This window comes from Mesoplodon bidens (genome assembly GCF_964165515.1).
Source record: "Mesoplodon bidens genome assembly, chromosome: X".
Lineage (NCBI taxonomy): Eukaryota > Metazoa > Chordata > Mammalia > Artiodactyla > Ziphiidae > Mesoplodon > Mesoplodon bidens.
Window position 1 is genome coordinate 70,836,296 of NC_138163.1, and position 27,455 is coordinate 70,863,750.

A 27,455-nucleotide genomic window follows, 5' to 3' on the forward strand; every position below is an offset into this window, starting at 1 on the left:
CCCAACCTTGTTGGGAATCCTCCCGCCGGCAAGACTGCTCGGTGGACTTGAGAAGGCCTGCTGAGCATGTGTGAACAGCGTCGCGCATGCTCCGTGGAGAGCGCAGGTTTACCGAGGAGCTAGCAGAGGATTTTACTACTCCTCTCCCGCCTCCCCCGCCCAGCACGTCCCCCTCCCCTCTTTCCCACCCCCCCACCACGCGGTCTCCCGCACCCACCCCCGCCCCTCTTTCCCACCCCCCCTTCACCCCAGGCTGGGGAATCTCCATTGACGTTCGGGTGACGCTGCTGTGCCGCCGCGGTGGGGGGTTCCAGGCGCCGCACAGGTAAAGCCGCCGCTGCCGCCATATTGACAGAACTGGGAGCTGGGAGGGGGCCCGAGGAAGCGGGGTGGGCGGGGGGGGGGAGTCACCGCTGAGCGACTGTCGCGGCGGCTGCAGCGGCGGCAGTGGTGAGCACGAGCCGAGCGGCAGCTCTTGGAGAGGCAGCACAGAGTTGTCTTCTCTATGGGGAGCAGCAGCCTGCGGCGGCGGCGACCCCTCGCTCCGAGTCTCTGAGGCACCCCACGGCGAGGGCAGCTGTCGCAGAAGGCAAGGCTGGGGATCCCGGCGGCGGCAGCGGCGGCAGCAGTGGCAGGCAAGCTCCAAAGACGGGATGCGCGGCCGCGCGGGCGGTTGGCAGCTCCTGTTCGAGTGCTCCTGAAGGGGCGATGCTACCGTTCGCTCCTCAAGACGAGCTCTGGGACCAAGAAATGGAGCTGTTCGGAGGCAGCGCAAGCAGCTGCGAGGTTAGTGCGGTGGCCAAGAGGGGCTGGAGCTGCCACCCTCCTCCTCTCAGGACCATTGCCGGGGGCCCGAGAGAGAAGGGGCGTGGGGCTGGCAAGCGAGGTGCCCAGGCCAGCCTCCTTGAGGCTGCGGGGCGGCGGAGCACGCTCTGCCCAAACCGCGCTTTCTCCTGGGAGCCGGCGGGGACTGGGCGGCGGGCTCTCGAGTTGGGAGTGAGTGCAGCCCGGGCCCGGGGTCGGCCTCGGGCGGAGTGACTGCCTCGTGGGCCACACCAGAGTTGCGACTAAGTTTCTTCACTTTGCGACCTGAAGTGGAACTGGGGGATGCTCCAGGTGCCTCGTCTGGCTCCGCGTGTCCCTCTTTCTACGCTGCGCCAAGTTTGCTAGTTGGGAACATTTTGGGGGACAGCTGCTGACTGCAGCTCTCTATTGAACCCCGGGTGCTTTAGGAACCCAGCGCAACAGAAACACAGCAAGGTGACAAACTCTGGGGAGATTTGCACATAGGGATGAGTGCTCCTGACTTTTCTCATTTCTTTGTGGCTTATTGTGGTTCTTTGTAACAACCTAAGTGGAAGTTAACTGGAGGCGAGGTTTCTTTATCTATATTCAGGTGATGTTCTGCAGTCCCCTTTGTGGTCCCCTGAATTCTACTGCCCTCTTCCTCCCTCCCCTTCTCCCTTGCCCAACTGTTGTCCCCGCCCCATTGGTCAGTAAAAGAACACACAAAGTAAACCCCAGCCCTTATGAGACCAATCTTTGGTAAGACAGCGAGGTTCAACCGAAGTATTTTGGTTCGCCTCTCTTCCCGCTCTTCTTACTTTGAAACTATTCTGGTTGGGCTTTGGTCAGCTGTGCAGTGAGAACTTAGATGTGCACAGGTACTTTGCTTTTATTATTGCTGCTTTGTTGTTTTTGTTGTTCTTGTTATTAAAGCAAGAGGCATTTAAACACAAAAACGAGACTTTGGGGATAGAAAGTCAGATCTTTTTCTGATAACCTAATTGTTGACAGCCTAGTAGTACAGTAGAGACCATCACAATCACAGACCTAAAAATATTGAATGCCAAGTTGATTCACAGTAGGATATTTTGATGTAGGACTCGCAAGCCTCCACATCTCTAGGTGCAAATTTGTCTTGAAGTACTTGCTTCATCCTTAAAAATACACGTTGGACTGCTGTCTAACTTGTTCTTTTTTCTTTTCAAATTTCCAACTGAACTGGGTTTAAAGCTACATGCCAGAATAACATTTAACAAGAAATGTAGTGGAAATATGGAAGGAGTCTAAAGTTGAACCCTCTCTACTTATAGGAAATATTTTACTAGTACACTAAGGAATTCCTAAGTACATTTTAATATTCTACATCTCTTAAGAACAGGATAAATGAAGAGGGGTTTATTTATTCTTGGAATGTTTCATAGTTGCAATAATTTTCTAGAAGACTATTCAAGGGGAGAGGAATTTTGTTTTATTTATGTATGTAATCTATTGACTTGTAGTTCCAGGCATCTGGTTTATAAAAACAGTTAAATGCTTGGATATAAGGTTGGGATGGGGTGGGGGGTGGGCTTTCGCATGCTACTCATTATTTTTGTTAACTTTGAATGTAGAAATGTTTTAAATTGTAATTACTGCATATGGTTTTTTTTATTGTTTGCAGTATGTTTTAGGTATTATAGAGATTTAACAATGGGTCTCTCTACCTCAGCAATTTGGAAAAATACTGGAGTGGAAATTGTTAATCCCTATGAAGTAAAACGAAAGGTGAAGGTAATGTGGTAAAGATAGTATGTCTGCCTTCTTTGTCTAAAACAGTTATGATTGGTTAGATTTAACCCTGCAAGTGACTTAATTAAAAATATTCTTGGTGAAAACTAAATGCTACATCTGAATCTGCTTAGACCTGCTTAGTACTTAGAAGAGGGTTTTGTTGTTGTTGTTGTTGTTGTTATTGATGTTTGTTTATAATGGTATTCTTTTGATAAGAAGAAAACAATTTTACTTCCCAGAATTTATATTTATTTTAATTACATGTTTGTTGATGTTGGCTTTAGAAATGTTAACCTTGAGCATGAGCTTTGCAGCCCTCAGTCGTGATAGTTTTTAGGACTAAGGGTGCTTTCATTGTAGAACATATTTTTTTTGAAAATGTGTTGGAGTCCTTAAAGAAAATGTAAGTAAGAATCTGTTAACTTTAATGTCAAAGGAAACTTTAATGTCTATTTCTGTGTGTGTTAAATCTTGGTAAAATTAAAGATTATATACACTATCATATATTGTGGAGTGTTTTTCAAAATGTTTTACCTGTCTTGTTTCATGGGCAGCTGTTAACCTTTGAATTATCATTCAGAAGTGTGAGAGTTGGTTGTTTAGACTCTTAACATGTTTTTTTCACAGGAAAAGATTATTAAGGATAGTTACATTTTTAGACCAGTGCACAATAGCGAGGTATAGTGATGAAGAGTCTAATCATTGTTTGTAAAGTTGTCCTATGGGAAAATGTGTCAGAGGTTTCAAACAAGAATTAGGTTGGCTCCAGTGAGAGGTGAAGAATGGGCCTGAAAAAGGGAAATATGGACTCTATTGACTCCTGAGAAGAGGGTTCTTGGGAGAGGGGAAATAGGATAAGCAAGAAGCTTTGGTTGTGAGAACTCTTACAGGGACTGTCTCAATTAGGTCTACTGGGAATAGGGACTTCAAAGGATATCAACCCTCAGGCAGCCATATTTTACCTGTTGCCTGGATTCTATCAGGATCAGGGAAGAGGTATAATGATGAAGAGCCTAATCACTGTTTGTAAAATTGTCCTGTGGGAAAATGTTTCAGAGGTTTCAAACAAGAATTAGGAGGTGTGATAGGTATTGGTCATTCCTGGACAAGGGTCATTAAGAATAGCCTGTTTTAGTAAAGTGGACTTTTCATGAGGTAGTACCATGTACATGGTTTGTGTGTTTTGTGTTTTGGTGAGGGAGTGCTTGGTTCCTGATGGAGTTTACTATAGAGTTTTCAAATTGTATATTATATCATATCATCATATTATATTAAATTTTAATTGGTACTTATTTCTTTAGCAATACTGCTTTTGTTTAAGGAAGTTAGCTTTGAAAGTAATACACTTCACTGCTAAAAACAGTTTGGAGCTAAAGCCACAGACTCTAAAAAATTAACTAGGATGTCAAATATATGGCAGATTGGGAAAAACTGCTAGTTTTAATTAACTTCATGAGACCCTGTAGTAATAGGGGAAAGAATATGTGCTTTGGAGGCCAGTTTAATTTGGGTTCCAATATCACCTCCAACGTATACTAGCTGTGTGGCCCAATGCAAGTTACCTAACCTCTCTGAGCCTCAATTTCTTCATCTGTAAATGGGAGAAGAACCATCTTCAAGAGTTGTTATGTAAAAACTGAATACTGTACTGTGTTTAATTCACTTGGCAAGGTGCTTTGCACATAGTAGGTCTCCAGTTCCTTCTCTTTCCCCACAGTCATCATCATGCCCCTTGCTGTGCCCCTAAACTCCGAATTATTGTCAACTATATTAAAACCTTGGGATTTAGATAGCCATGGTCATAGCTCCAGCTTTCCCTTTTATGAGCAGTTTTTCTTAAGACCTCCTTCGTAGATCTGATTATTTCATTTAAGTATGGTGAACACATTTGTAATCACAGGATGATTGAGGATGAAATATTAAGTCATATTTAGGACTACTTTGGGGGATAAAGAGAGACAAATAATTTAATTGGTTATAACTGGCCAGTGAGGTGTTTCACTGACATTTATTTTTTCCTATTCTGAACTTTTGTCATGGTAGGAATTGTTTCAATTCGTGAAGTGTTTATTGGGTACAAGGCAGTGCAATACATAGCATTATAATGTGAAGTGTCTAAAGATATACCATCCTGAATCCCATCCCAGCCCCATGGGTTTACATTCACGTGGGCTAGATAGACATGCACAGAAACTGCTATTATACACATCACAAGACCATCAACAATGGGGTGGTTGTGGTGGTGGTTTAGGGATGGATCTAGTAAGGCCTTGTGAAAGAGGTGGAATTCGAGCAGGGCATTGGAGAGTGGATTATATTTTCACAGACAGATTAAAGGAACATATTTCTGGTGGATGGGGACAATATGAGCAAAGGCATGGAGAAGTTCTTGGAGGAAGGAGGAATCTGATATTGCTAGGATATAAGTCTGTGATGTGAGAATGGGGATATAGTGTGAGGTGAGGTATTCATCTAAAGGTAGGCAAGGCCCAGATTGTATGGGGCTTTTAAAGCTAGTTTAAGGGTTTTCAGTGTTGTTCTGTAAATGGGAGCCACTGAAGTTTTTTGAGTTCATGAATGACATGACCAGATCTGTGCTGGCAATAACGGATGCAGTGTATGGGATGGATTGGAGTTGGGGAGAGACTGAGGGTAGGGAATATTAATCAGTGGAAGTAGTAGTGAGATTTTTGAAACTAGGACAGAAGGGGTAAAAGGAGAAGACTGATGGGAGATACCTTGAAGACTTAAAATAGTTTGGCAACTGATTAGATGTTGGGGAGTAAGAGAAATTAGGAGTGTTGTGGTAGGACTTAATTCAACATAACAGATATTTAATGCTTGTCTGCCAATAAAAGGGTCTATGCTAGCCACTGGACTAATATAAATAGATATTTGCAGCATAGGGAGATAGAAAGCTAAAATGACCCCCCCACACACCATAGTGTCTTGACCAAGAACAAGCCACTCTAAAGATTTCTGGTTATGCTTGGCATGCTTAAAATCTTTACTACTAATGGTGAATGCACTTACTACTAGCTAAAATGTTTTTCAGTGCTTTTAAAATGGTGCTCAGGCCTGTAATTTTTGCTTTATCAATATTCATCTTAAAAGCAGCCCCCAGTGCAGAGGGCTGTGCTGAAAATAGTGACTGGTGCTTCTTTCTAGAATGTGGAAAAGAGAACAGGGACATCTGTATTTCTTATATACTTTCACCAGGTTTATTTGGACTATAAAGGGGGCAGTGGCCAACAGGGCCCTGACCCCTCACCACCACTGGTGCCTTCCCAGTTTCTCCAAGACTGTCTTCCTTTGAACCAGTCTGGTCTGGAAATATTCAGGTCAGTTCCTTCAGAGCAGGGCCTCTATATTTCCCTACCTTGATTATTTCTTTGAAAGGTAATCATTACCTCACCATTCCAAAATAAGGCCTGACTTGGTGCCGTTGCTTTCTCAGGCCATATTGTTGTTTCAGTACCACCCCTCTCAGTCTCACTCATCTATAATTTTGAGAGGGAAATATAAGATTTTTTCCCTTCTTGTTATTTCTCTCTTGGTGGATGCTGTCATTATCTTTAGCAGCAGTTCTCAGGATCTGGTAAGTACTTCGAATCTTGAGGTCTTACATTTTAGTACTTTGTCAGAATTTGCTGTATAATATTTACACATTTATGTTATTTCTAAAGATTATTTACTGTTCTTCATGATAGTAGTTTTTTTTTCTTTGTCTGTATTGTTTTCTTTTGTTTGTTTTTAGGTGGGAAGGGAGTTGAATGGGAGAGAGATTTAGAGCTAAGCTTAAACTGGCTTTTATAGGTAATAGAGATGTTTTCTGAATTGCCCTGGAGGCATTCTATGCAACTGATTTTGCTGCTTGATTTTAACTTGTATCTGTACATTTGAAGTAGGTCCTACTGTGTGTGTGTGTGAGTGAGAGAGAGAGAGAGAGAGGGAGTGTGTTTTGCTTATTCCTTGCTTCGTTTCACAAAGTATTTGAGATAGTTTATAGGAAATAAAATCCAATAAAAATAATTTTGATATTCAGGATACAGGAAAACATAAAGTAGAAGGTATATGGAAAGGATGGAGGATGGAGTTGGAGTGTGAATTAGAACACAGGTAAGCAGGTTCTAGAGGTTTGCTACACATTTAAAATATAGTTGAATTGCAAATTTGGCCTCAGGTTTCCTTGGGCTGGTAGTTCTCAGTTCTGACTATAGATCAGATATACCTGGGAATTAAAAATTTTTTTCCATGCTAGTGCCTAACACAGAGATTCATATTTAACTATCTGTTGGGTGCCTGGGCATCATTTCCCAGATGATTATGATGTATAGCCAAGGATAAAGAAACATAGCTCTAGGCCAAAGTAAAAAGAGAAATAGTCATATAGTTCTCATTATTCAACAGGAGAAAAACATATCAGTTCCTAAGCTAGCAATTAGCTCTAACATAAATTTTCTGTGAATTGTAATGTTTTTCTGTATGTTTTATTCTGTTGTTGTTCTAAGATATGACTGGGGCAAAGGAAGTATTTGAACTGTCTTGTATGCTCTTGCTGTGTAGTTTTGAGGAATTTGCTTTTTCATAAGAGAAAAAAAAATATAGTGTCCCAGCTGATTTTTGATACAGTTTATCCTTATAATTTGGAAGCTAAATAATCTGCACACCTTATTCCTGGCTAAGTAAGGGGATAGTGATTCCGTTGTGAATAAAATATCCTATAACATCTCTAACAAAAATTTCAAATGCGACGCATAATTATTCTTACTATAGGACCTGTCTGTCTCTCCTGTAAAGTGGTTGGGGGCAGACTTTAAGAGGAAATAGTAATTTTAATACCCAATGTAAATTTTTTTACCCAAAAAGACATTGGACTCCATTCCATCTTAAATGTATCTCTTAACTTAAGGGAGAAATAAATGATGTTTATTGAGCATGTATTATCTTTTCAGTTTTATTCACTCTTCAAAACAGTTTGGTGAGAAAAGGTGTATCTTTTTGATACATCTCATCTTTTTGACAGATGAGAAAGACATATAAATCAGTGGAAGGCAGAGCTGGAATTTGAACGTAGATCATTTTAAATTCATGCTTTTTCCTCTATACATTGTTGTATCCCTCATAAGGACGATATTGAAGATAAGGAGAAGATACAGACAAGTTGTTGACAACCATGTCAGATCAGTAAATCAGAGCTGCTGATTCAATAGCTATTTTTACTCAAAATGAAGGTCAGTAAAATCCAACAAGGTTTTATGTAGACATAGACAAGTATATTCTAAATTTGATATGTAAAAATACAGGACCTCGAATATCTATAACAATTTTGAAAAAGAAGACTAAAGTGCAAGAAATCACTCTATATGGGATGGTAATGCAGTAACAAGTAATTAAGGCAGTGTGGTATTGGAAGAATAGACACATAGATCAATGGAACAGAATAGGGAACCCAGAAATAGATACACACAAATAGGCTCAACTGATTTCTGAGAAAAGTACAGAAGCAGAGTAAAGGTCTTCAGTTTCCTCATATATAAAATGGAAATTAATGTGTTTATCTCTGATTATTTTAAGAAGTAAATAAAATGTTCTTTATGTATAATATTTGACAAGAATAATAAATTTCTTGTTTTCAACCAAATAACTCTAAGATTTAGGTGTCCTAGACAAAGTGCTTCTTTTAGCCAGATAAATAACTCAATGGACAATTTAAACTTATTTCACATTCCCCAAGGTTATATTTTAATGAAATTTCATGGACCTCATATCTCTAAGAAGTTACTACAGTGAGAAGAATTACTGCTAAAGAATGCTATGTGTGTACACATGTCATGTATATATGTGCATTCATCTGTACTACACACAATACATGTATCCTTTGAAAGTAAAATTTCCAAAGCATATGTTGTAGTTCATATGAGACTGGCCAGATGGCCAGTGCCTTAGCATGGGGAACATTTTGGAGCTATTTAGAACCATTAAAGTCATTAGCTCTGATTTCAACCACACAGAGTAAACATATTCCTGTCTGAACAGTAACCAGGGAAGCTGCTTTACTGTCACTGGACCAAAGTTTTAAAATGTTCCACAGATACCTTCTAATGTATATATAATATTGATATGCTTAGCTCAACTCATAGTAACCTATCATTTGCACAACTACCAGTCCTTATAAAAGCATGATGATACTTAGATTGGTTTTAATTGGTTCTAAATATTATTTTGCATGCATTAATTAAGCAAATGATCATTAAATGCCTACCTGTGTAAGTTATTGTGTTAGTTACTAGATAGGATTCATTTGGTTATTGCTCCAGGTTTCTACTGTGATAATTGAAAACCGATTAACTGTATATCCATCTGTTCTTCATAGTCACAAGGAAATGTCTGAAAGGACAGTATATTATGTCACAAAGACCAACAAATTTAGGCTGACAGAAAACTTTTTAAAATTTTAATTTTTCTGGGGTATTAATGTCTTAATTCCATACTCCCGTGAAATTACTCACAGTTTCACTGATAACCCCTTCCAACTCCTTTGCTTTTTAAAAATATTGATAGTTTTAAAAAATATTAATAGATTTCCTCCTATTCAAATCAGCTATCAAGAGTGGAGCCTCAGTATGTACGGCAATTCTATTTGTCTTATTTTTGCTTTATGTACCTCCACTCCTGGCAGTAGATTATGGCAGTTGAGGAAGATTATTATTTGGGGGCATGTGTCCCTTTTGCTTTTATTTAGTGCTCTTCTACAGTCATTTTTGCTACATGGGAAAGGAAATATATTTTCCTAATGAATTGTCTTTGAATTTGGGTCTCTTAGTTATTGATATAGAAATAATGAAGAGTCTACATGTTGGTTTTCTGAGTTAGCAAGTTACCCTTCAAGTTGCTAGTGATGGTTGTGTTTGATTTTGTATATTTCACCTCCAAGTTTCTGAGGTGTATGCTAAAATATGGCAGAGAACATAAATGGCTATTGTAGCAGTAGTAGTAAAATTTTGAAATCAGGTTTATCCTCATTGTATTCATAATGAGATTATTCAGAAGCTGGGTAGCAAGATAAATAATAGCATATGTGACCAATTTTAACAGATACATGTAAGCAGTCACTGGGAAACATGGGCTTGGCTAGATAACATAGGACTGCCTTAGGCCCTTTTATTTAAACTTTTGGGCTCTGTGTTGCAGAGTTATTATTAAGAGGGCCATGGCATGACTCTTTTTCTAGAAATAACGTCTCTGAAGATACAGAGTGATCCGGAATTAGGGTATTATTTTGAAGACTCATCCCAATTGAATAAATTTAGTAACTTTAGAGTCATTGTCTGTTTTTAATTCGAGAGAAACAGAAATGTCATCATCATTATTTCAGTTTTTACATTTTTAGATTCTTTGTTTTTAAAAAGCAGTGTACTTGACTCTGTTTGTTTTAAATCCTTGTAACACTTAGTATGGCACAATGAAATACTGAAAATGATTTGACTGAATTATGCCAGTTCCAAAAAGTGAACTAAATATTCATTAGTCTCTTATTAAGGTTAACAACTTCTAAAAATCTAACATACTCTTCTTCCTGCCTTAAGGGAGGTGATTGTCACAAGTTTCTGTCAATAAAGTTATTGGTTTCAAAAAGCATGGAAAATAAGAATCCATTCTGCTGGCCTTTTTGTTTTTTTAATTTACAGGTTACAAGGGACATTGGAGTAAAAGTAAATTGAAAATACAGGTTGAGTGGTATGAAACTATGAATATAATCTGGATGAAGCAATATTTGTGTGTACTACAGCAATTATAATCCCATAGAGTAGATAATTTTAGTTTGTTATTTGCTAGGCCAACTTGGTACACTTTTGTGCATTTTTACAAGTAAATTCTTCTAATTACTAAAAAAAATTTATAGTTTAGACCAAGGAGTGGTAAACTTTTTCTGTTAAGAGTCAGATAAATATTTTAGAGTTTGTTTGCCTTTTATAATCTCTATTGCATATGTTTTAAACAATCCTTTAAAAATAAAATAATATAAAAAAATAGCCTATGGGGCCCAATTTAGACAAATGGCTTTAAAATGTGGTTTGCAAAGTTAAGTTTGTACTAATCTGCTGACAAAATTTAGGGTTAGGAACCTTACTGAAAAAAATATGAACCTTTGAAATAACTTCCATGCAATATATGAATTATCAAGAATTTATCCTTTTTTTGAAAAAAAAATATCTTATGAGTGACCAAAGCTATGTGTTTTTAAAATGATTTTGAAGAAGTTCAATTTCTGTTGGCTCTTAGATTTTAAAATTGAGTCAGAAATGATAAGGAAAATGACTACTGGAAATACTTCATGAAATTAAGTTTCAAAGTTGATTTTAAATGTTTCAAGTAAGAAAATTAATAAAAACTAAGGAAAACCTATAGCAGTTACTTATTACTGAAGTTATTTTTACATTTAATTCATTCAGATTACAAATTCAGTCATTCCATTCCACAAATATTTTTCCAGGATCGATTATATTCTAGATAATATGCTAGATATTGGGGTTACAAAGAGTCATAAGGCATGGTCCTTTCCTCAGGGAACTTACAGTGTGATAGAGGAATGGAACAGATACCTAAGTAAGACAGTGTTTATAGATAGAAGTCTGTGTGTGGTAAGGTGGAAGGAAAAAAGAGAAGATGTGACACTGAGTCTTGATAAAGGTGAGTTAACATTCAAAAGCACAGATATTTTGGAGATTAATCCTTTGTTAGTTGCTTTGTTTGCAAATATTTTCTCCCATCCTTAGGGTTGTCTTTTTGTCTTATATATGGTTTCCTTTGCTGTGCAAAAGCTTTTAAATTTAATAGGTCCCATTTGTTTATTTTCGTTTTTATTTTCATTACTCTAGGAGGAGGGTCAAAAAAGACCTTGCTGCAATTTATGTCAAAGAGTGTTGTGCCTATATTTTCCTCTAAGAGTTTTAGAGTGTCTGGCCTTACATTTAGGTCTTTAATCCATTTTGAGTTTATTTTATTTTACTCTTTTTATGATGTTATCTATAGGTTTTTTTAACATCTTTATTGGAGTATAATTGCCTTACAACACTGTGTTAGTTTCTGCTTTATAACAAAGTGAACCAGTTATACATATACATATGTTCCCATATCTCTTCCCTCTTGCGTCTCCATCGCTCCCACCCTCCATATCCCACCCCGCTCGGTGGTCACAAAGCACCAAGCTGATCTCCCTGTGCTATGTGGCTGCTTCCCACTAGCTATCTATTTTATATTTGATAGTGTATATATGTCCATGCCACTCTCTCACTTTTTCACAGCTTACCCTTCCCCCTCCCCATATCCTCAAGTCCATTCTCTAGTAGGACTGTGTTTTTATTCCTTTCTTACCCCTAGGTTCTTCATGACATTTTTTTCTCTTAGATTCCATATATGTGTGTTAGCATACGGTATTTGTCTTTCTCTTTCTGACTTCACTCTGTATGACAGATTCTAGGTCCATCCACCTCACTACAAATAACTCAATTCCGTTTCTTTTTTATGGCTGAGTAATATTCCATTGTATAAATGGGCCACATCTTCTTTATCCATTCATCCAATGATGGACACTTAGATTGCTTCCATCTCCTGGCTATTGTAAATAGAGCTGCAATGAACATTTTGGTACATGACTCTTTTTGAATTATGTGCCCCTCCCTCACCCTGGCCTGAGTGAGCCAGAGCCACTGAATCAGCTGCATCTTTTTTTTTTTTTTTTTTTTTTTTTGCAGGCCTCTCACTGTTCTGGCCTCTCCCATTGCGGAGCACAGGCTCTGGATGCACAGGCTCAGTGGCCATGGCTCACCTGCCCAGCCGCTCCGTAGCATGTGGGATCTTCCTAGACCGGGGCACGAACCCACATCCGCTGCATCGGCAGACGGACCCTCAACCACTGTGCCACTAGGGAAGCCCTCAGCTGCTCCTTTAAGCCCGTCCTTTCTGAGCGAAGAACAGACGCCCTCCCATGACCTACACACTGAGGCGGGGCCAAATCCAAAGCTGAGCCCCGGGAGCTGTGCGAACAAAGAAGAGAAAGGGAAATTACTCCCAGTAACCTCAGGAGCAGCAGATTAAATCTCCACAATCAACTTGATGTACCCTGCATCTGTGGAATACCTGAATAGACAATGAAACATCCCAAATTGTGGAGGTGGACTTTGAGAGCAAGATTTATTATTTTTTCCACTTTTCCTCTTTTTGTGGTGTGTATGTGTATGCTTCTTTCTGAGATTTTGTCTATATAGCTTTGCTTTCACCATTTGTCCTAGGATTCTGTCCATCTGTATTTTTGTTTTTGGTTTTTACTTTTTACTTTTTTTTTCTTCATAATTATTTTTTATTTTTTATCTCAATAAATTTATTTTATTTTATCTTACTTTATTTTATTTCATTTTATCCTTTCTTTCTTCCTTTCTCTCTCTCTTTCCTTCTTTTACTAATTCTTTCTTTCTACTTTTTCTCCATTTTATTCTGAGCTGTGTGGATGAAAGGCTCTTGTTGCTGCAGCCAGGAGTCAGTGCTGTGCCTCTGAGGTGGGAGAGCCAACTTCAGGACATTGGTCCACAAGAGACCTCCCAGCTCCATGTAATATCAAAAGGCAAAAATCTCCCAGAGATCATATCAACACCAGCACCCAGCTTCACTCAACGACCAGCAAGCTACAGTGCTGGACACCCTATGCCAAACAACTAGCAAGACAGGAACACAACCCCACCCATTAGCAGAGAGGCTGCCTAAAATCATAATAAGTCCACAGGCACCCCAAAACACACCCACAGACGTGGACCTGCCCACCAGAAAGACAAGATCCAGCCTCATCCACCAGAACACAGGCACTAGTCCCCTACCCCAGGAAGCTTACACAACCCACTGAACCAACTTTAGTCACTGGTGGCAGACACCAAAAACAACGGGAGCTACAAACCTAGAGCCTGCAAAAAGGAGACCCCAAACACAGTAAGATAAGCAAAATGAGAAGACAGAAAAACACAAAGCAGATGAAGGAGCAAGATAAAAACCCACCAGACCTAACAAATGAAGAGGAAATAGGCAGTCTACCTGAAAAAGAATTCAGAATAATGATAGTAAAGATGATCCAAAATCTTGGAAATAGAATAGAGAAAATGCAAGAAACATTTAACAAGGACCTAGAAGAACTAAAGAGGAAACAAGGAATGGTGAACAACACAATAAATGAAATTAAAAATACTCTAGAAGGGATCAGTTGCAGAATAACTGAGGCAGAAGAATGGATAAGTGACCTGGAAGATAAAATAGTGGAAATAACTACTGCAGAGCAGAATAAAGAAAAAAAGAATGAAAAGAACAGAGGACAGTCTCAGAGACCTCTGGTACAACATTAAATGCACCAACATTCGAATTTTAGGGGTCCCAGAAAAAGAAGAGAAAAAGAAAGGGACTGAGAAAATATTGAAAGAGATTATAGTTGAAAACTTCCCTAATATGTTAAAGGAAACAATTAGTGAAGTCCAGGAAGCACAGAGAGTCCCATACAGGATAAATCCAAGGATAAACATGCCAAGACACATATTAATCAAACTGTCAAAAAACTAAATACAAAGAAAACATAAGAGGGCTTCCCTGGTGGCGCAGTGGTTTAGAGTCCGCCTGCCGATGCAGGGGACACGGGTTCGTGCCCCTATCCCGGAAGATCCCACATGCCGCGGAGCGGCTGGGCCCGCGACCCATGGCCGCAGAGCCTGTGTGTCCGGAGCCTGTGCTCCGCAACGGGAGAGGCCACAGCAGTGAGAGGCCCGCGTACAGCAAAAAAAAAAAAAAAAAAAAAAAAAAAAAAAAAGAAAACATAAGAGCAGCAAGGGAAAAACAACAAATAATACACAAGGGAATCCCCATAAGGTTAACAGCTGATCTTTCAGCAGAAACTCTGCAAGCCAGAAGGGACTGGCAGGACATATTTAAAGTGATGAAGGAGCAAAACCTACAACCAAGATTACTCTACCCAGCAAGGATCTCATTCAGATTTGATGGAGAAATTAAAACCTTTACAGAAAAGCAAAAGCTGAGAGAGTTCAGCACCACCAAACCAGCTTTACAACAAATGGTAAAGGAACTTCTCTAGGCAAGAAACCCAAGAGAAGGGAAATACCTACAATAATAAATCCAAAACAATTAAAAAAATGGGAATAGGAACATTTTGAGTTTATTTTTGTGTATGGTGTTAGGGAGTGTTCTAATTTCATTCTACATTTAGCTGTCCAGTTTTCTCAGCACCACCTAATAAAGAGGCTGTCTTTTCTCCATTGTATTGGGTTGGCCAACAGTTTTGTTCAGTTTTTTCTGTAAGATGGCTCTAGTAGTGCTTAGTTGTCGTTAACTTCATTCGAAACAGTTTTATTAGATTGTATTGTGACAGCTGTCATAGCGTGCATTTAAAAAAATCAAAATTGGTGAATTTTTGTGTAGCCATTTTAATATTGAAGATTAAAGGAAAAAAGCAACATTTTTGGTGTATTATGCTTTATTATTTCAATAAAGGTAAAAGTGCAACTGAAATGCAAAAACAGATTTTTGCTGTGATTGATCAAACATGTCAAAATTGGTTTGCAAAGTTTTGTGCTGGAGATTTCTTGCTGGACGATGCTCCACAGTCTGGTAGACCAGTTGAAGTTGATAGCGATCAAATTGAGACATTAATTGAGAACAATCAACGTTATACCACGCGGGAGATATCCGACATACTCAAAATATCCAAATCAAGTGCTGAAAATCATTCGCACCAGCTTGGTTATGTGAATCACTTTGATGTTTGCGTTCCACGTATGTTAAGCAAAAAAAACCTTCTTGACCGTATTTCCACATGTGATTCTCTACTGAAATGTAACAAAAATGTTCTGTTTTTAAAATAAATTGTGATGGGCCATGGAAAGTTGATACTGTACAATAATGTGGAATGGAAGAGATTGTGGGGCAAGTGAAATGCACCACCACCAACCACACTAAAGGCCAGTCTTCATCCAAAGAAGGTGATGTTGTGTGTATGTTGGGATTGGAAGGGAGTCTTCTATTATGAGCTCCTTCTGGAAAACCAAATCATTAATTCCAACAAATGATGCTCCCAATTAGACCAACTGAAACCAACACTCGACCACAAATGTCCAGAATTAGTCAACAGAAAATGCGTAAACTTCCATTAGAATAACGCAAGACTGCATGTTTCTTTGATGACCAGGCAAAATCTGTTACAGCTTGGCTGGGAAGTTCTGATTCATCTGTCATATTCATCAGACATTGCACCTTCAGATTTCCATTTATTTCAGTCTTTACAAAATCCTCTTAATGGAAAAATATTCAATTCCTTGGAAGACTGTAAAAGGCACCTGGAAGAGTTCTTTGCTCAAAAAGATAAAAAAGTTTTGAGAAGATGGAATTATGAAATTGCCTGAAAAAATGGTAGAAGGTAGTGGAGGAAAATGGTGAATATGTTGTTCAATAAAGTTATTGGTGAAAATGAAAAATGTGTCTTTTATTTTTCCTTTAAAACTGAAGGAACTTTTTGGCCAGCCCAATATATTTTTGCCTCCTTTGTCATAGATAAGGGGACCATAGGTGTGTGAATTTATCTCTGGGCTTTCTATCATGTTCCATTGATCTATATTTCTGTTTGTGTGACAGTACTATGCTGTCTTGATTACTGTAGGTTTGTAGTATACTCTGAAGTCAGGGAGCCTGATTCCTCTGGCTCCATTTTTCTTCCTCAAGATTGCTTTGGCTATTCGGGGTATTTTGTGTTTCCATACAAATGGTAATTTTTTTTCTAGTTCTGTGAAAAATGCCATTGGTAATTTTATAGGGATTGCCTTGAATCTCCAAAATATACAAGCAGCTCATGCAGCTCAATAACAAAAAAACAAACAACTCAATCAAAAAATGGGTAGAAGACCCAAATAGACATTTCTCCAAATAAGACATATAGATGGCCAGCAAACATATGAAAACCTGCTCAACATCACTAATGATTAGAGAAATGCCAATAAAAACTACAGTGAGGTATTACCTCACACTGGTCAGAATGGCCATCATCAAAATCTGCAAACAGTAAATGCTGGAGAGGGTGTGGAGAAAAGAGAACCCTCTTAAACTGTTTGTGGGAATGTAAATTGATACAGCCACTATGGAAAACAGTATGGAGGTTCCTTAAAATACTAAAAATAAAACTACTGTATGACTCAGTAATCCCACTACTGGGCATATACCCTGAGAAAATCATAATTCAAAAAGAGTCGTGTACCCCAATGTTCCTTGCAGCTCTATTTTCAATAGCCAGGACATGGAAGCAACCTAAGTGTCCATTGACAGATGAATGAATAAAGAAGATGTGGCACATATATACAATGGAATATTACTCAGCCATAAAAAGAAACGAAATTGAGTTATTTGTAGTGAGGTGGATGGACCTAGGGACTGTCATACAGAGTGAAGTAAGTCAGAAAGAGAAAAACAAATACTGTATGCTAACACATATATATGGAATCTAAAAAAAGTGATTCTGAAGAACCTAGGGGCAGGACAGGAATAAAGACAGATGTAGAGAATGGACTTGAGGACACGGGGAGGGGGAAGGGTAAGCTGGGATGAAGTGAGCGAATGACATGGACATATATACACTACCAAATGTAAAATAGATAGCTAGTGAGAAGCAGCCACATAGCACAGGGAGATCAGCTCGGTTCTTTTTGTCCACCTAGAGGGGTGGGATAAGGAGTGTGGGAGGGAGATGCAAGAGGGAGGAAATATGGAGATATATGTATATGTATAGCTGATTCACTTTGTTATACAGCAGAAACTAACACACCATTGTAAAGCAATTATACTCTAATAAAGATGTTAAAGAAAAAAAAAGACACATGCACCCCAATGTTCATAGCAACACTATTTACAATAGCCAGGATATGGAAGCAACCTAAATGTCCATCAACAGGGGAATGGATAAATAATATGTGGTACATATATGCAGTGGAATATTACTCAACCATTAAAAGGAACGAAACTGGGTCATTTGTAGAGATGTGGATGGACCTAGAGACTGTCATACAGAGTGAAGTAAGTCAGAAAGAAAAAACAAAAAAACAAATATTGTATATTAACACATATATGTGGAATCTAGACTCAGGTAAAGATGACCTTATTTGCCAGGCAGAAATAGGGACACAGAGGATAAATGCATGGATAGCAAGGGGGAAAGGGATGGAGTGAGAAGAATTGGGATATTGGGATTGACACATATACACTATTGGTACTATATATAAAATAGACAACTGATGGGAACATACTGTATAGCACAGGGAACTCTACTTAATGAACTGTGGTGTCCTAAATGGGAGGGAAATCTAGAAAGGAGGGGATATATGTATATCTATGGCTGATTCATTTTGCTGTGCAGTAGAAATTAACACAACATTGTAAAGCAACTATACTCCAATAAAAATTAATTTAAAAAAACGTTATTGTCAACAATACGCAAGAAAAAAACACAGGTAACCTGAAATGGTAAATACTTCAATGATCCTTCATATTTAAATTTGGACTCTGTTTTTATGCTTTGATTTGAACATGCATGTGTTTTATCAGCTAATTTACTTTATAGCAGAGTCTCATATTTGTTTTTAAATACCTGACTAACAGAATAGCTCAGAGGCGGTTCTCTCTTTCCCAACCCGAGACTCTCTTTTTTTTTTTTTTTTTTTTTTCTTTTTGCGGTATGCGGGCCTCTCACTGTTGTGGCCTCTCCCATTGCGGAGCACAGGCTCCGGATGCGCAGGCCCAGCGGCCATGGCTCACAGGCCCAGCCGCTCCGCGGCATATGGGATTCTCCCAGACCGGGGCACGAACCCGTATCCCCTGCATCGGCAGGCGGACTCTCAACCACTGCGCCACCAGGGAGGCCCCCGAGACTCTCTTTTAAAAAGATAACTTTTTCAGGGGAATTCCTGTGCTGTCCAGTGTGTGACCACCTAGAGTGGTGGGATAGGGAGGGTGGGAGGGAGGGAGATGCAAGAGGGGAGAGATATGGGAACATATGTATATGTATAACTGATTCACTTTGTTATAAAACAGAAACTAACACACCATTGTAAAGTAATTATACTCCAATAAAGATGTTAAAAAAATAGAGTCTGCTCTTGTGGTATAGACATATATACACTACCAAATGTGAAATAGATAGCTAGTAGGAAGCAGCCACATAGCACAGGGAGATCAGCTCGGTGTTTTGTGACCACCTAGAGGGGTGGGATAGGGAGGGTTGGAGGGAGACACAAGAGGGAGGGAATATGGCGATATATGTATACTTATAGCTGATTCGCTTTCTTGTACAGTAGAAACTAACACACCATTGTAAAGCAATTATACTCCAATAAAGATGTTAAAATAAATAAATAAATAAATAAAAAGACTCCACCTTTCTATCCCTGGTCGGGGAACTAAGGTCTCACAAGCCATGTGTTGCAGGCAAAAAACTTCCCCCAAATAATAACTCTTTCAGATTGATTTGAAACACAGTTGCCCTTTCTTAAATCTTCCCTGAAGCAGTGACAGTGGTTAGTTGGGTATGTTTGAAAGGACTAACCTATTGGGGTAAAAACAATAGGAATATTGTATAATTAGAAAGCCATAAAGATCAAATCATTTTAATGAATATTGCAAGTGCTATCAAATTATCTATAAGTAGTCTGTTGACTGTAGAATTCAATCTAAAAGATTAAAAATATAAAAAGTCTACTGGGGAAATGGCCATAATTATTAATAAACCTTTGAAAATATTTAGTAGTTTAAAACTCAGGATGCAAATTAAACCTTCTATGTGGAAAGCAAAACAAAAATACTTATTTTTGGAAATGCCCAACTAAAAGACTGTTAGTGAAATTGATAAAGTGTGTTATGGTAAAAATATACAAAGATACTTTTCACTTCTCTCCAATTTGTGATTCTTAAAGTAAGGCATCTATGCATGAATGTATGTGCCTTTATGGGTTGATTTGGAAGATTGTTTTCAAGTTGACCAAAAATGATTCTATCATTATTTAAGAGTAATGTTCCCACGATAGTATGTCGAAATTAAATCTATTAAATCAGTAGCATATGATGATGTAGCAGTAATTTTTGACTCACAGATATATTATTTTGCACACAGGTAGCATTATGCACCTTTGGTGAATTATTAACTAAAATGTTTCATATACTTTTTTCCTGTATTTTCTTTTTGGCAGGAAAACATTCACACATCAGGTATTTATTGAACACATGTCAGACACTGTGCCAACTGCTTTAAGAACATTATATTAATCCTGAAAACCAAATGGGGGTTATCATGATAATATGTTTTGTTGTTGCACAGTGAGGTAAATGTGGGTGTTTGGAAGCTGGATCTGACATTTTCAGGTAACCTCAGGATTCCCTTGGAACAAATGTTCCTAAGGAACTGTTGGGCATTTGGTCTAGTTCTGTTGACCAAACAGGGAAAGGGAACTGTGGATTTAAGTAGATGGACACAATATGCTAGGGGAATAGATGAATTCTAAACAAGACATGGTGGGGTGATACCAGTAAGGTTGGAGGTAGCTAAGGTAAGGGGATCTCAGTATTCAGTGAGTAGCCTGGGGCACTGATGATACATCCAACAGTCTGTTTGATTTCCTGCAGTGGCTAGACTTTGGGAAATGTGGACTAAGGGATTATTTTCCCAGGCGTAAGGGGTCTGTATGGATATTAAGAGAGACATTATAACAACATAACTCTAGTGAAAGAACGATCCCAAGAAAAGTCAGCTATTTTAATATAAAGGGGAGTAAGGGTGGCTCATTGGCCTTGGTTACTGAAAGAATCCCAAGCTGAACAGATTAATCAGATGGCCAAGAATTGGGGCCAGAGGCTTATTCCCATCAGAGTTAAAGCAAGATCTATGGTTTTCATAGAATTACCACCAACAGAGGATGCCCACTGTATGTAGTAGGGCACAGAACATTAAGAAACCTGTACCCACAAGGAAGAGTCCCAAAAGTTCAGTTCTATAGTCCTTCAAAACTAGGGGACCAAAGGGCCAGGGTCACTTTTTCTGAACTGTCATTCTAGGTGTAAACCCATTCATGAAAATTTTCACTCTTTGAAAATGTGTCTAATATAAGAAGGAGTATAAGGAGAGTGGTAGGTTGATGCATCACCAGATATTACATAATGAAGGAGATATCACAACTCTATGGTGACCACAATTAGAACAAGGGTAATGAGAGAAATTTCATTGCTGGGGATCATGGAGAGTACTGGCCTGGTCCAGAGTCTTGGAAGAGCCATCTATATCAGGTGTCATCTGTTTCACCTCTGGGTCCATTTCAGCTTTAGGTCTCCAACTGTTTCAGAGGCCCACTCAGGAGGAAACACCTTTTTAAAATGTGAAAATTTAATCCAAGATAAAATGTGAAAAATTAATCCAAGAAGCAGTGCTTTTTTTTTTTTTTTTTTTTTTTGTGGTAGGCGGGCCTCTCACTGTTGTGGCCTCTCCCGTTGCAGAGCACAGGCTCTGGATGCGCAGGCTCAGCAGCCATGGCTCACGGGCCCAGCCGCTCCACGGCATGTGGGATCTTCCCAGACCAGGGCACGAACCCGTGTCCCCTGCCTCGGCAGGCGGACTCTCAACCACTGCGCCACCAGGGAAGCTCCAAGAATCAGTGCTTTTAAGTTAGCAGCACAGGGGTTGGTTAAAAATATTATGATAGGGTCCCTTCCACTTGGGCTGTAAGGAGTCCTTTAAAAGATGTATTTTCCGATAAACATAGTCCCCTGGTTATAAATTGTGGTGGTCTATACCTTTGTCCCCTGGGAGCACAGTGTGAAAATATTTTTCAACCAGGTGCTCATTTTTCTTTAGAGCTTTAATGAGACTTTGACAATAATGTAAAAGGTCTCCCTTGACTAGAAGTGGCTCATACAGTCCTGAGTCATGAATCATGGGTCTTCCAGTGATTATTTCAAATGGTGACAGTTTCTGTTTTCCAAAGGTTATAGATCTTCAGTTTAATAGAGCTATGGGTAGCAATTTAAGCCAACGAAGGCTGAAGGCCTTAGAGTGTTTTGCCAGTTGAGTTTTGATAATGCCCTTGGTCTTTCCACTAGACCAGAAGATTGAAGTTGACAGGCACAGTGGAAATGTAATACAGGCCAGATCACAAACAGCATTTAGAATTTGTCCAGTGAAGTGGGCACCTTTATTACTATGTAACTCCAAGGGCATTCTCCAAGTAGGAATGATCCTTTCCAACAGTATTTTGTCTACTGCAAGGGCAGTTGCTCGTTTGTAAGGAAATGCTTCTAACCAATGGGAATACATGCAAACCATCACCAGAACATACCTGTATCTTTGAGAGTGAGGCAGCTGGATAGAATCCAGTTGCCAGACAGCAAAGGAACCAGGAGACAAAGGAAAGTGGCCTTGAGAAGTATGAGTAGGTTTTTCTGCATTGTACTTAGGACAGATCTGACACCTCTGACATATTTCGGTTGCTACTGTGGGCAAAGGTTTCGAAAAGTATTGTTTTCCCCAGGCTTTCATTTTATCAGTTCCCCAATGAGTCATTTCATATGTTAATCTTAACATGGTTTCTTGAGTGACTTCATAAAGAGCAGGGCAACAATTTGGCCCATACCAAAGCCCAGTATGTTGGTCAAATGTGCATCCTTCAGAAATCCTTAGCTGTAGCATGCAATTGCCCATCTCTGATAATGCCCTTTCAATCTTGGTGTCCTTCCAAGTAGTAGGTAACACAGTGTAAATAGAATGACCAACAGGAGGAGGTTCCTTTATGGACCCTGAATCTTGTAATGCTGCCACCTTAGTGGCTCTATCTGCACTATTTGCTCATTAGTCCCCTTTCCTTCCTCATTGTTGTCTTTGGAACATGCTAGGACCATTATTATTGTCATTTGTTGTGAGCAAGATTGCATCCTGTAAGGCCTTAACAAAGGGGCCACTTTAAATTTCATTCCCCCCTGAGGTCAGGAGACCTCTGTGTTTCTAAAGCATTCCAAAGTCATGAGCTACTCCAAAAGCATACCTGCTATCTGTGTAAATGTTAGCATGTTTGCCAGAGCCCAGAGTGCAGGCATGAATGAGTGCTTATAGTTCAGCTTGTTGGGCTGAAGAAGTAAAGGGCCAAGCATTGGATTCTATTAAAGTGAAGGGAATAGTGATAGCATACCCAGTTTTCAGATGCCCATCATCATTTTGTAAGTAGGGGTCATCGGAAAACTAAGAAGCATCGGAGTTGTCTAAAGGTGTTTCTTGTAAATCTGGATGTGGACTAGTCAAAAGATCAGTTGTGGTTATGCAGTCATGTGGGGTCCCATCTGTTGGTGATGGTAAGAGAATAGCAGTATTTAGGGAGTTACAATGAGACAAAGTGACATTTGGAGAGGAAAGCAATAAGATTTCATAAGATGTAAGTCAGCTAGCAGATTGTGTTGTGTATAGTGTGAGTTCCTGAGCGCCTCAACAGAGTGAGAGACAAACACTTGTAAAGAAGACCCTATAACTGTCTGTTCTGTAGTCTGCAGAAGGGCAGCAGTGGCTGCTATTTCTCAAAGGCAAGGTGGAAGTCCTTGAGTTACAGGTTCCAACTGTTGGCTATAATAGCAGATAGGCATGCTTTTGTCTCTGTGCGGCTGAACGAGCACTCCAAGGGTATTTCCATTAACTTCATAGTAGAAAGGGAAGAGAATAATTAGGATTTCCGAAAGCAGGGGCTGTGGCCAACTGAGTTTTTAAAGTTTAAAAAGCTGACTCAGCCTCATGATTCTAAACAAGAGGATGTGTCTCTTGTCCTTTAAAAGGGAATAAAAGGTTTTGCATAAAAGGAGAAATTGGGAACCCCACTCCTATAATAGCCTACTAGCCCGGGAAAGCCTCTCAACTGGCATTTGGTGACAGGAAGGGGAAACTGTGATATGCCTTGGATGTGTGTAGTATCCAGCATTAGCCCTTGAGGAGTAAACAAATGACTCAAGCATCCTACCTTGGTTTTGTTGACTTAAAGAAAAGCACACAACATAAGAGCTGTGAGTTGAAGTTTTATTCAAGGACCTTAATGAACACCTTTTTATATGCGCAGGAGACAGTCTCTCCATAGTTCTGAGGGAACTGCTCCACAGAGGTAGGGAAGAAGCCAGTATATATATGATTTTTTAGCTGGAGAATACGTGCAGGCAAGCATAATGCATCTTCCTAAAAGATTTCTGCTAGTCATGAAGAACAGATATCTCAAGTTATGATTTTAGTGCTTTTCTATGTATGGGAAGATGCAAGAATCTGGGTTCATTAAAATTCTTCCTGAGATATATATCTAACTATGTAAGGGGACTGCTTGTCCAAAGCACAGAGCATCCTGTTATTGTCTTAATTTCCTCTCAGACCGTGCTGTTGGTCAGTGACTGCAGTGGGTTGTGACTTAATCCTTGTAGAACTGGGTGGTGAGCAGAAACACTCTTTGCCCTTCTTTGTTTATATCTTGAACAAATTGGAACTTAGCCCTTGAGACCTTATGTTCTTTATGTGCTAGCTGAGTGAGGAGCTGTAGGCTATCCTTGAGGCTTGCTTTCTCAATGGGGGAGCATAACGAAAGGTCATCACCATATTGCAGTAAAGTAGAGCCTTGGGCAAAATATAAATTGGCCAAGTCTTGTCTCATGATCTGTGAAAAATAAGTAGGGCTTTCTGTGTATCTCTGAGGCATAACGGTCCAAGTAAATTGATGTCCTTCCCACATAAAGGCAAACAGGCACTGGCTATCTGGGTGAACAGGAATGCTGAAGAAAGCACTACATAAATCTCTGACTGTAAAGAACAGTGTGTTTAGAGGGATTAACGAGAATGGTATGAGTGTTGGGGACCACAGGGTGACATGGTATGACTGTATTGTTTATAGCTTGAAGATCTTGAACAAAATGCCAACCTTGACCATGAGGCTTGCATATGGGAGGAATTGGTGTGTTGCAGGGACTGGGGCATGGGCTCATTAGGCCCTTCTGGAGGTGTGCCTCTACAGTGAGATAAATTCCTTCCAGGGCCTCAAGCCTGAGAGGGTATCATCTGAGGTGAGGCAAAGGTTTATTAGGGTCTACCTGGATCTTAATTGGTAGTGCTGAATGAATGCATCCTATGTTATTTAAAGAGGTGGACCATAGATAGGAAGAACAGAATTTAGCAAATCCTTGTGATTGGGAGTTGACAAGACAGGAGCAAGGAGGGGATCTCAATATTAGGACTAGAGTTAGAAGTAGACCTGGAGGAGTCAAGGATTTGTAAGTGTATTTCCCCTTTGGGGGAAGAGGAAATACTAGGTTGTAATTTTTCCAGGAGGTCTCAGCCCAAAAGGTGTACAGAAGGAGCAAGAAGGAACTGGTGAGTTCCCTAAATAGAGCTTATCTTGAAAGACAAGAGGGCCACCATTTGTACTTTTTCTGTACTCTGAAGAAGGGGGGCCTTGAGGCTGGTGGGGTTCAAGACAGACAAAGTTGCTCCTGTGTCCATAAGAACAGTAATAGCCTTGGCTCCTAAAAAAGGTCCAGTTCTCCCAATGGGAGTACTGGGAAGACCCTGAAACTTTCCTCAGAGCATCCCTATTCATGAGTGTACAAAAATGAGGCACTTCTCAAATTTCTCAGAAAGTTCATGAAAAAAGTCAGATCAAGGGGTCTCAGGCTGCTAATAAGACCTTCTTTTTAACTTTAGGCAATTCTTCCAGTGGCCAGTCTACTTACAATAGTGGTAGGCACTTGGCTTCTGGAAGGGGCCCTTATGGGAACTCTGGTCTTTCCATTGAGGTGGCCACTGAGCAGCAGCAGCCAGTTGATGCAGTTGCAAATTCATGATTTTAGTGGTCTTACAGTTTTTTGTACATTTGATTGTTAGATAGCTGATTAGCCAAATTGACTAGATCAGGAGAGACCACTGTTTCCCAATTTGATTGTACCCATTTCATCAGCAGTCCAAGTTCCTCATCTAGTCCCCAACAAAAATTGAATTAAAAAGGGTTGAATATTGTTTACCCCAGCATGTAGTCTAGAGTTTTCCCAGAATACTAACTTTAGGTATGAATGATAATCATGGACAGTTTTATCAGGTTTTTGTGTAGTAGACTGAATTTTCCCCAGTCAGTGGGGTGCAGAAAAGCCTAAGGAATTGCTTCATGAAGGGCTCGGGCCACCTGAGAAGCTGGTGCCATCACACTGATGTTCTTTCTGTGGATATCATCTAAAGGGTAAAGCCAGCTGGCAGTAGTTTGCAGTGTCTGGCTTGATTTTCTCCAACTAAGATTCCTTTTAGTTGATACAAGTCAGAGAAGCCTGGATCATAGGTTTATATCACAAGGTTAAATTCTGCAAAGTGGAGGGTGTCCTCAGTGGCCTTGGAAAATTCCTTGGCTATGGCCCGTAATTCTGCAGGGGATGAAGGCCTGTAGTCTACCAGATAGCAAACGTCATCAGTGTTCAAAGTAGTGACAAAGGGAAAGGTTTTTATGGGAGGGCTAGGAGGTGGAGGTAAGGATTTTGGAGGAGGAATAGGAGAATCAGAAAGATAGAATGGCAGCTCAGCAAATTTAGGATGCGTAGGAGCCAAAGGAGAAAGAGGGGAGGAAGAGGGTTCTTGAGCCTTTTCTGGAGTATTTAGATGAGAGCATAGATCTTTATTTGCAGTGGTGAGTTTGGAAACAGTATCCTGAAGTGAAGCAGTTTTAGATTTGCAAACCTTTTGGGTTTCATGAGCTCACTGAGAGGCTTCAATGTACTAATTGAAATAGGCTTCCCATTCTATTTGTTTAGTTTTAAACCCTTTAGCTTCTAATTGTGCACATAAAAAGACCAATTTTTGAAATTTCAGAAGTTCCCCATTGTAGCCAGATGTTATCTCTGGTATACCGTTGCCATTCATCTAGCTATGCACAAGAGGCAGCACCATACTTTTTGTACAGGAACCCAGCTGGAGTCCCAGATGGGCAAGAATCCTCCCCCCAAACAGTCTTAGACTGTGAACATACCATTATAGTGCACTCACCAAAAGGGAGCAAGCCCTTAAGCAATTGACCAAACAAAAGACACCCAGAATATGGGCCTGATTCTCAACCTAGGAGGGAGGTTTGGGGTTGAGAGGACTAATTACCCAGACCCAATGCCACTGGGGAGGCGACAGAGCACAAGGGGCTCATGTAAGTATCTTGCTCGAATCCACGGTGGCTTTGGAGATGGGAGGAAGACTGCTTTGGATCCCAATTCTGACACCAAAAATGTCAACCAAAAGGACCATGAACTGTAAAGAGGCAAAAAGACAGTTTATTTGGGGTCTTAGAATTGCAATTCGGGGATCACAGATTCTGGAGGAACCCAGAATAGTGTCCCACTGGAAGAAAATGACAGGGTTTTTTATAGGAAAAAGAGGGCAGTTAACATAGGCTTTCATAGGTTGTTTACCAAGAATTGTTCTTTATATACAATTGGGTTTTGAAATGCATCTCATTCATTACTATGGAAAGGTATGTTTTCTTTAGTCTAGAACAAATCCAGTTCTCAGCATTATTCTTTCCTTTTAGCAACACAGGAACTATTCAGCTGTTTTAACTTAGAGCATTCAGAAAAAGTCCAGCATGAACAGCAAACATGGAGGTCCTCAGGTCACATGTTATTCATTCCTGACATACTTCTTCTCACAATTCATACCAACTTTCCCAAAGTAACCTGGATGATATTTGTAAAAGTTGATCCTGTGTTGATGCACGCCACCAGCATTACCCTGGCCTCCTGGGTACTTCTGGTGTTTGCCAGTGCAGTCATGGCTATGGCTCATGTGGCCC

The 27,455-nt window shown here is 39.8% G+C and overlaps 1 protein-coding gene across 3 annotated transcripts in view; it reads left to right on the forward strand.

Moving 5' to 3' along the window:
* Positions 1-708: 708 nt before the first annotated feature.
* Positions 709-27,455, forward strand: part of RPS6KA6 (ribosomal protein S6 kinase A6) — a gene marked incomplete at both ends in the record, with an annotated part of 161,943 nt that continues 135,196 nt past the window's right edge. Inside the window, one exon of one of the 3 annotated variants that reach the window (XM_081221584.1) lies at positions 709-795. In XM_081221584.1, the coding sequence (XP_081077710.1) occupies positions 709-795 (87 nt within the window). Of the gene's footprint in view, positions 796-2,475; positions 2,557-27,455 lie in introns of those variants that run through there. The other 2 variants (XM_081221586.1, XM_081221585.1) reach the window with 2 other exon arrangements.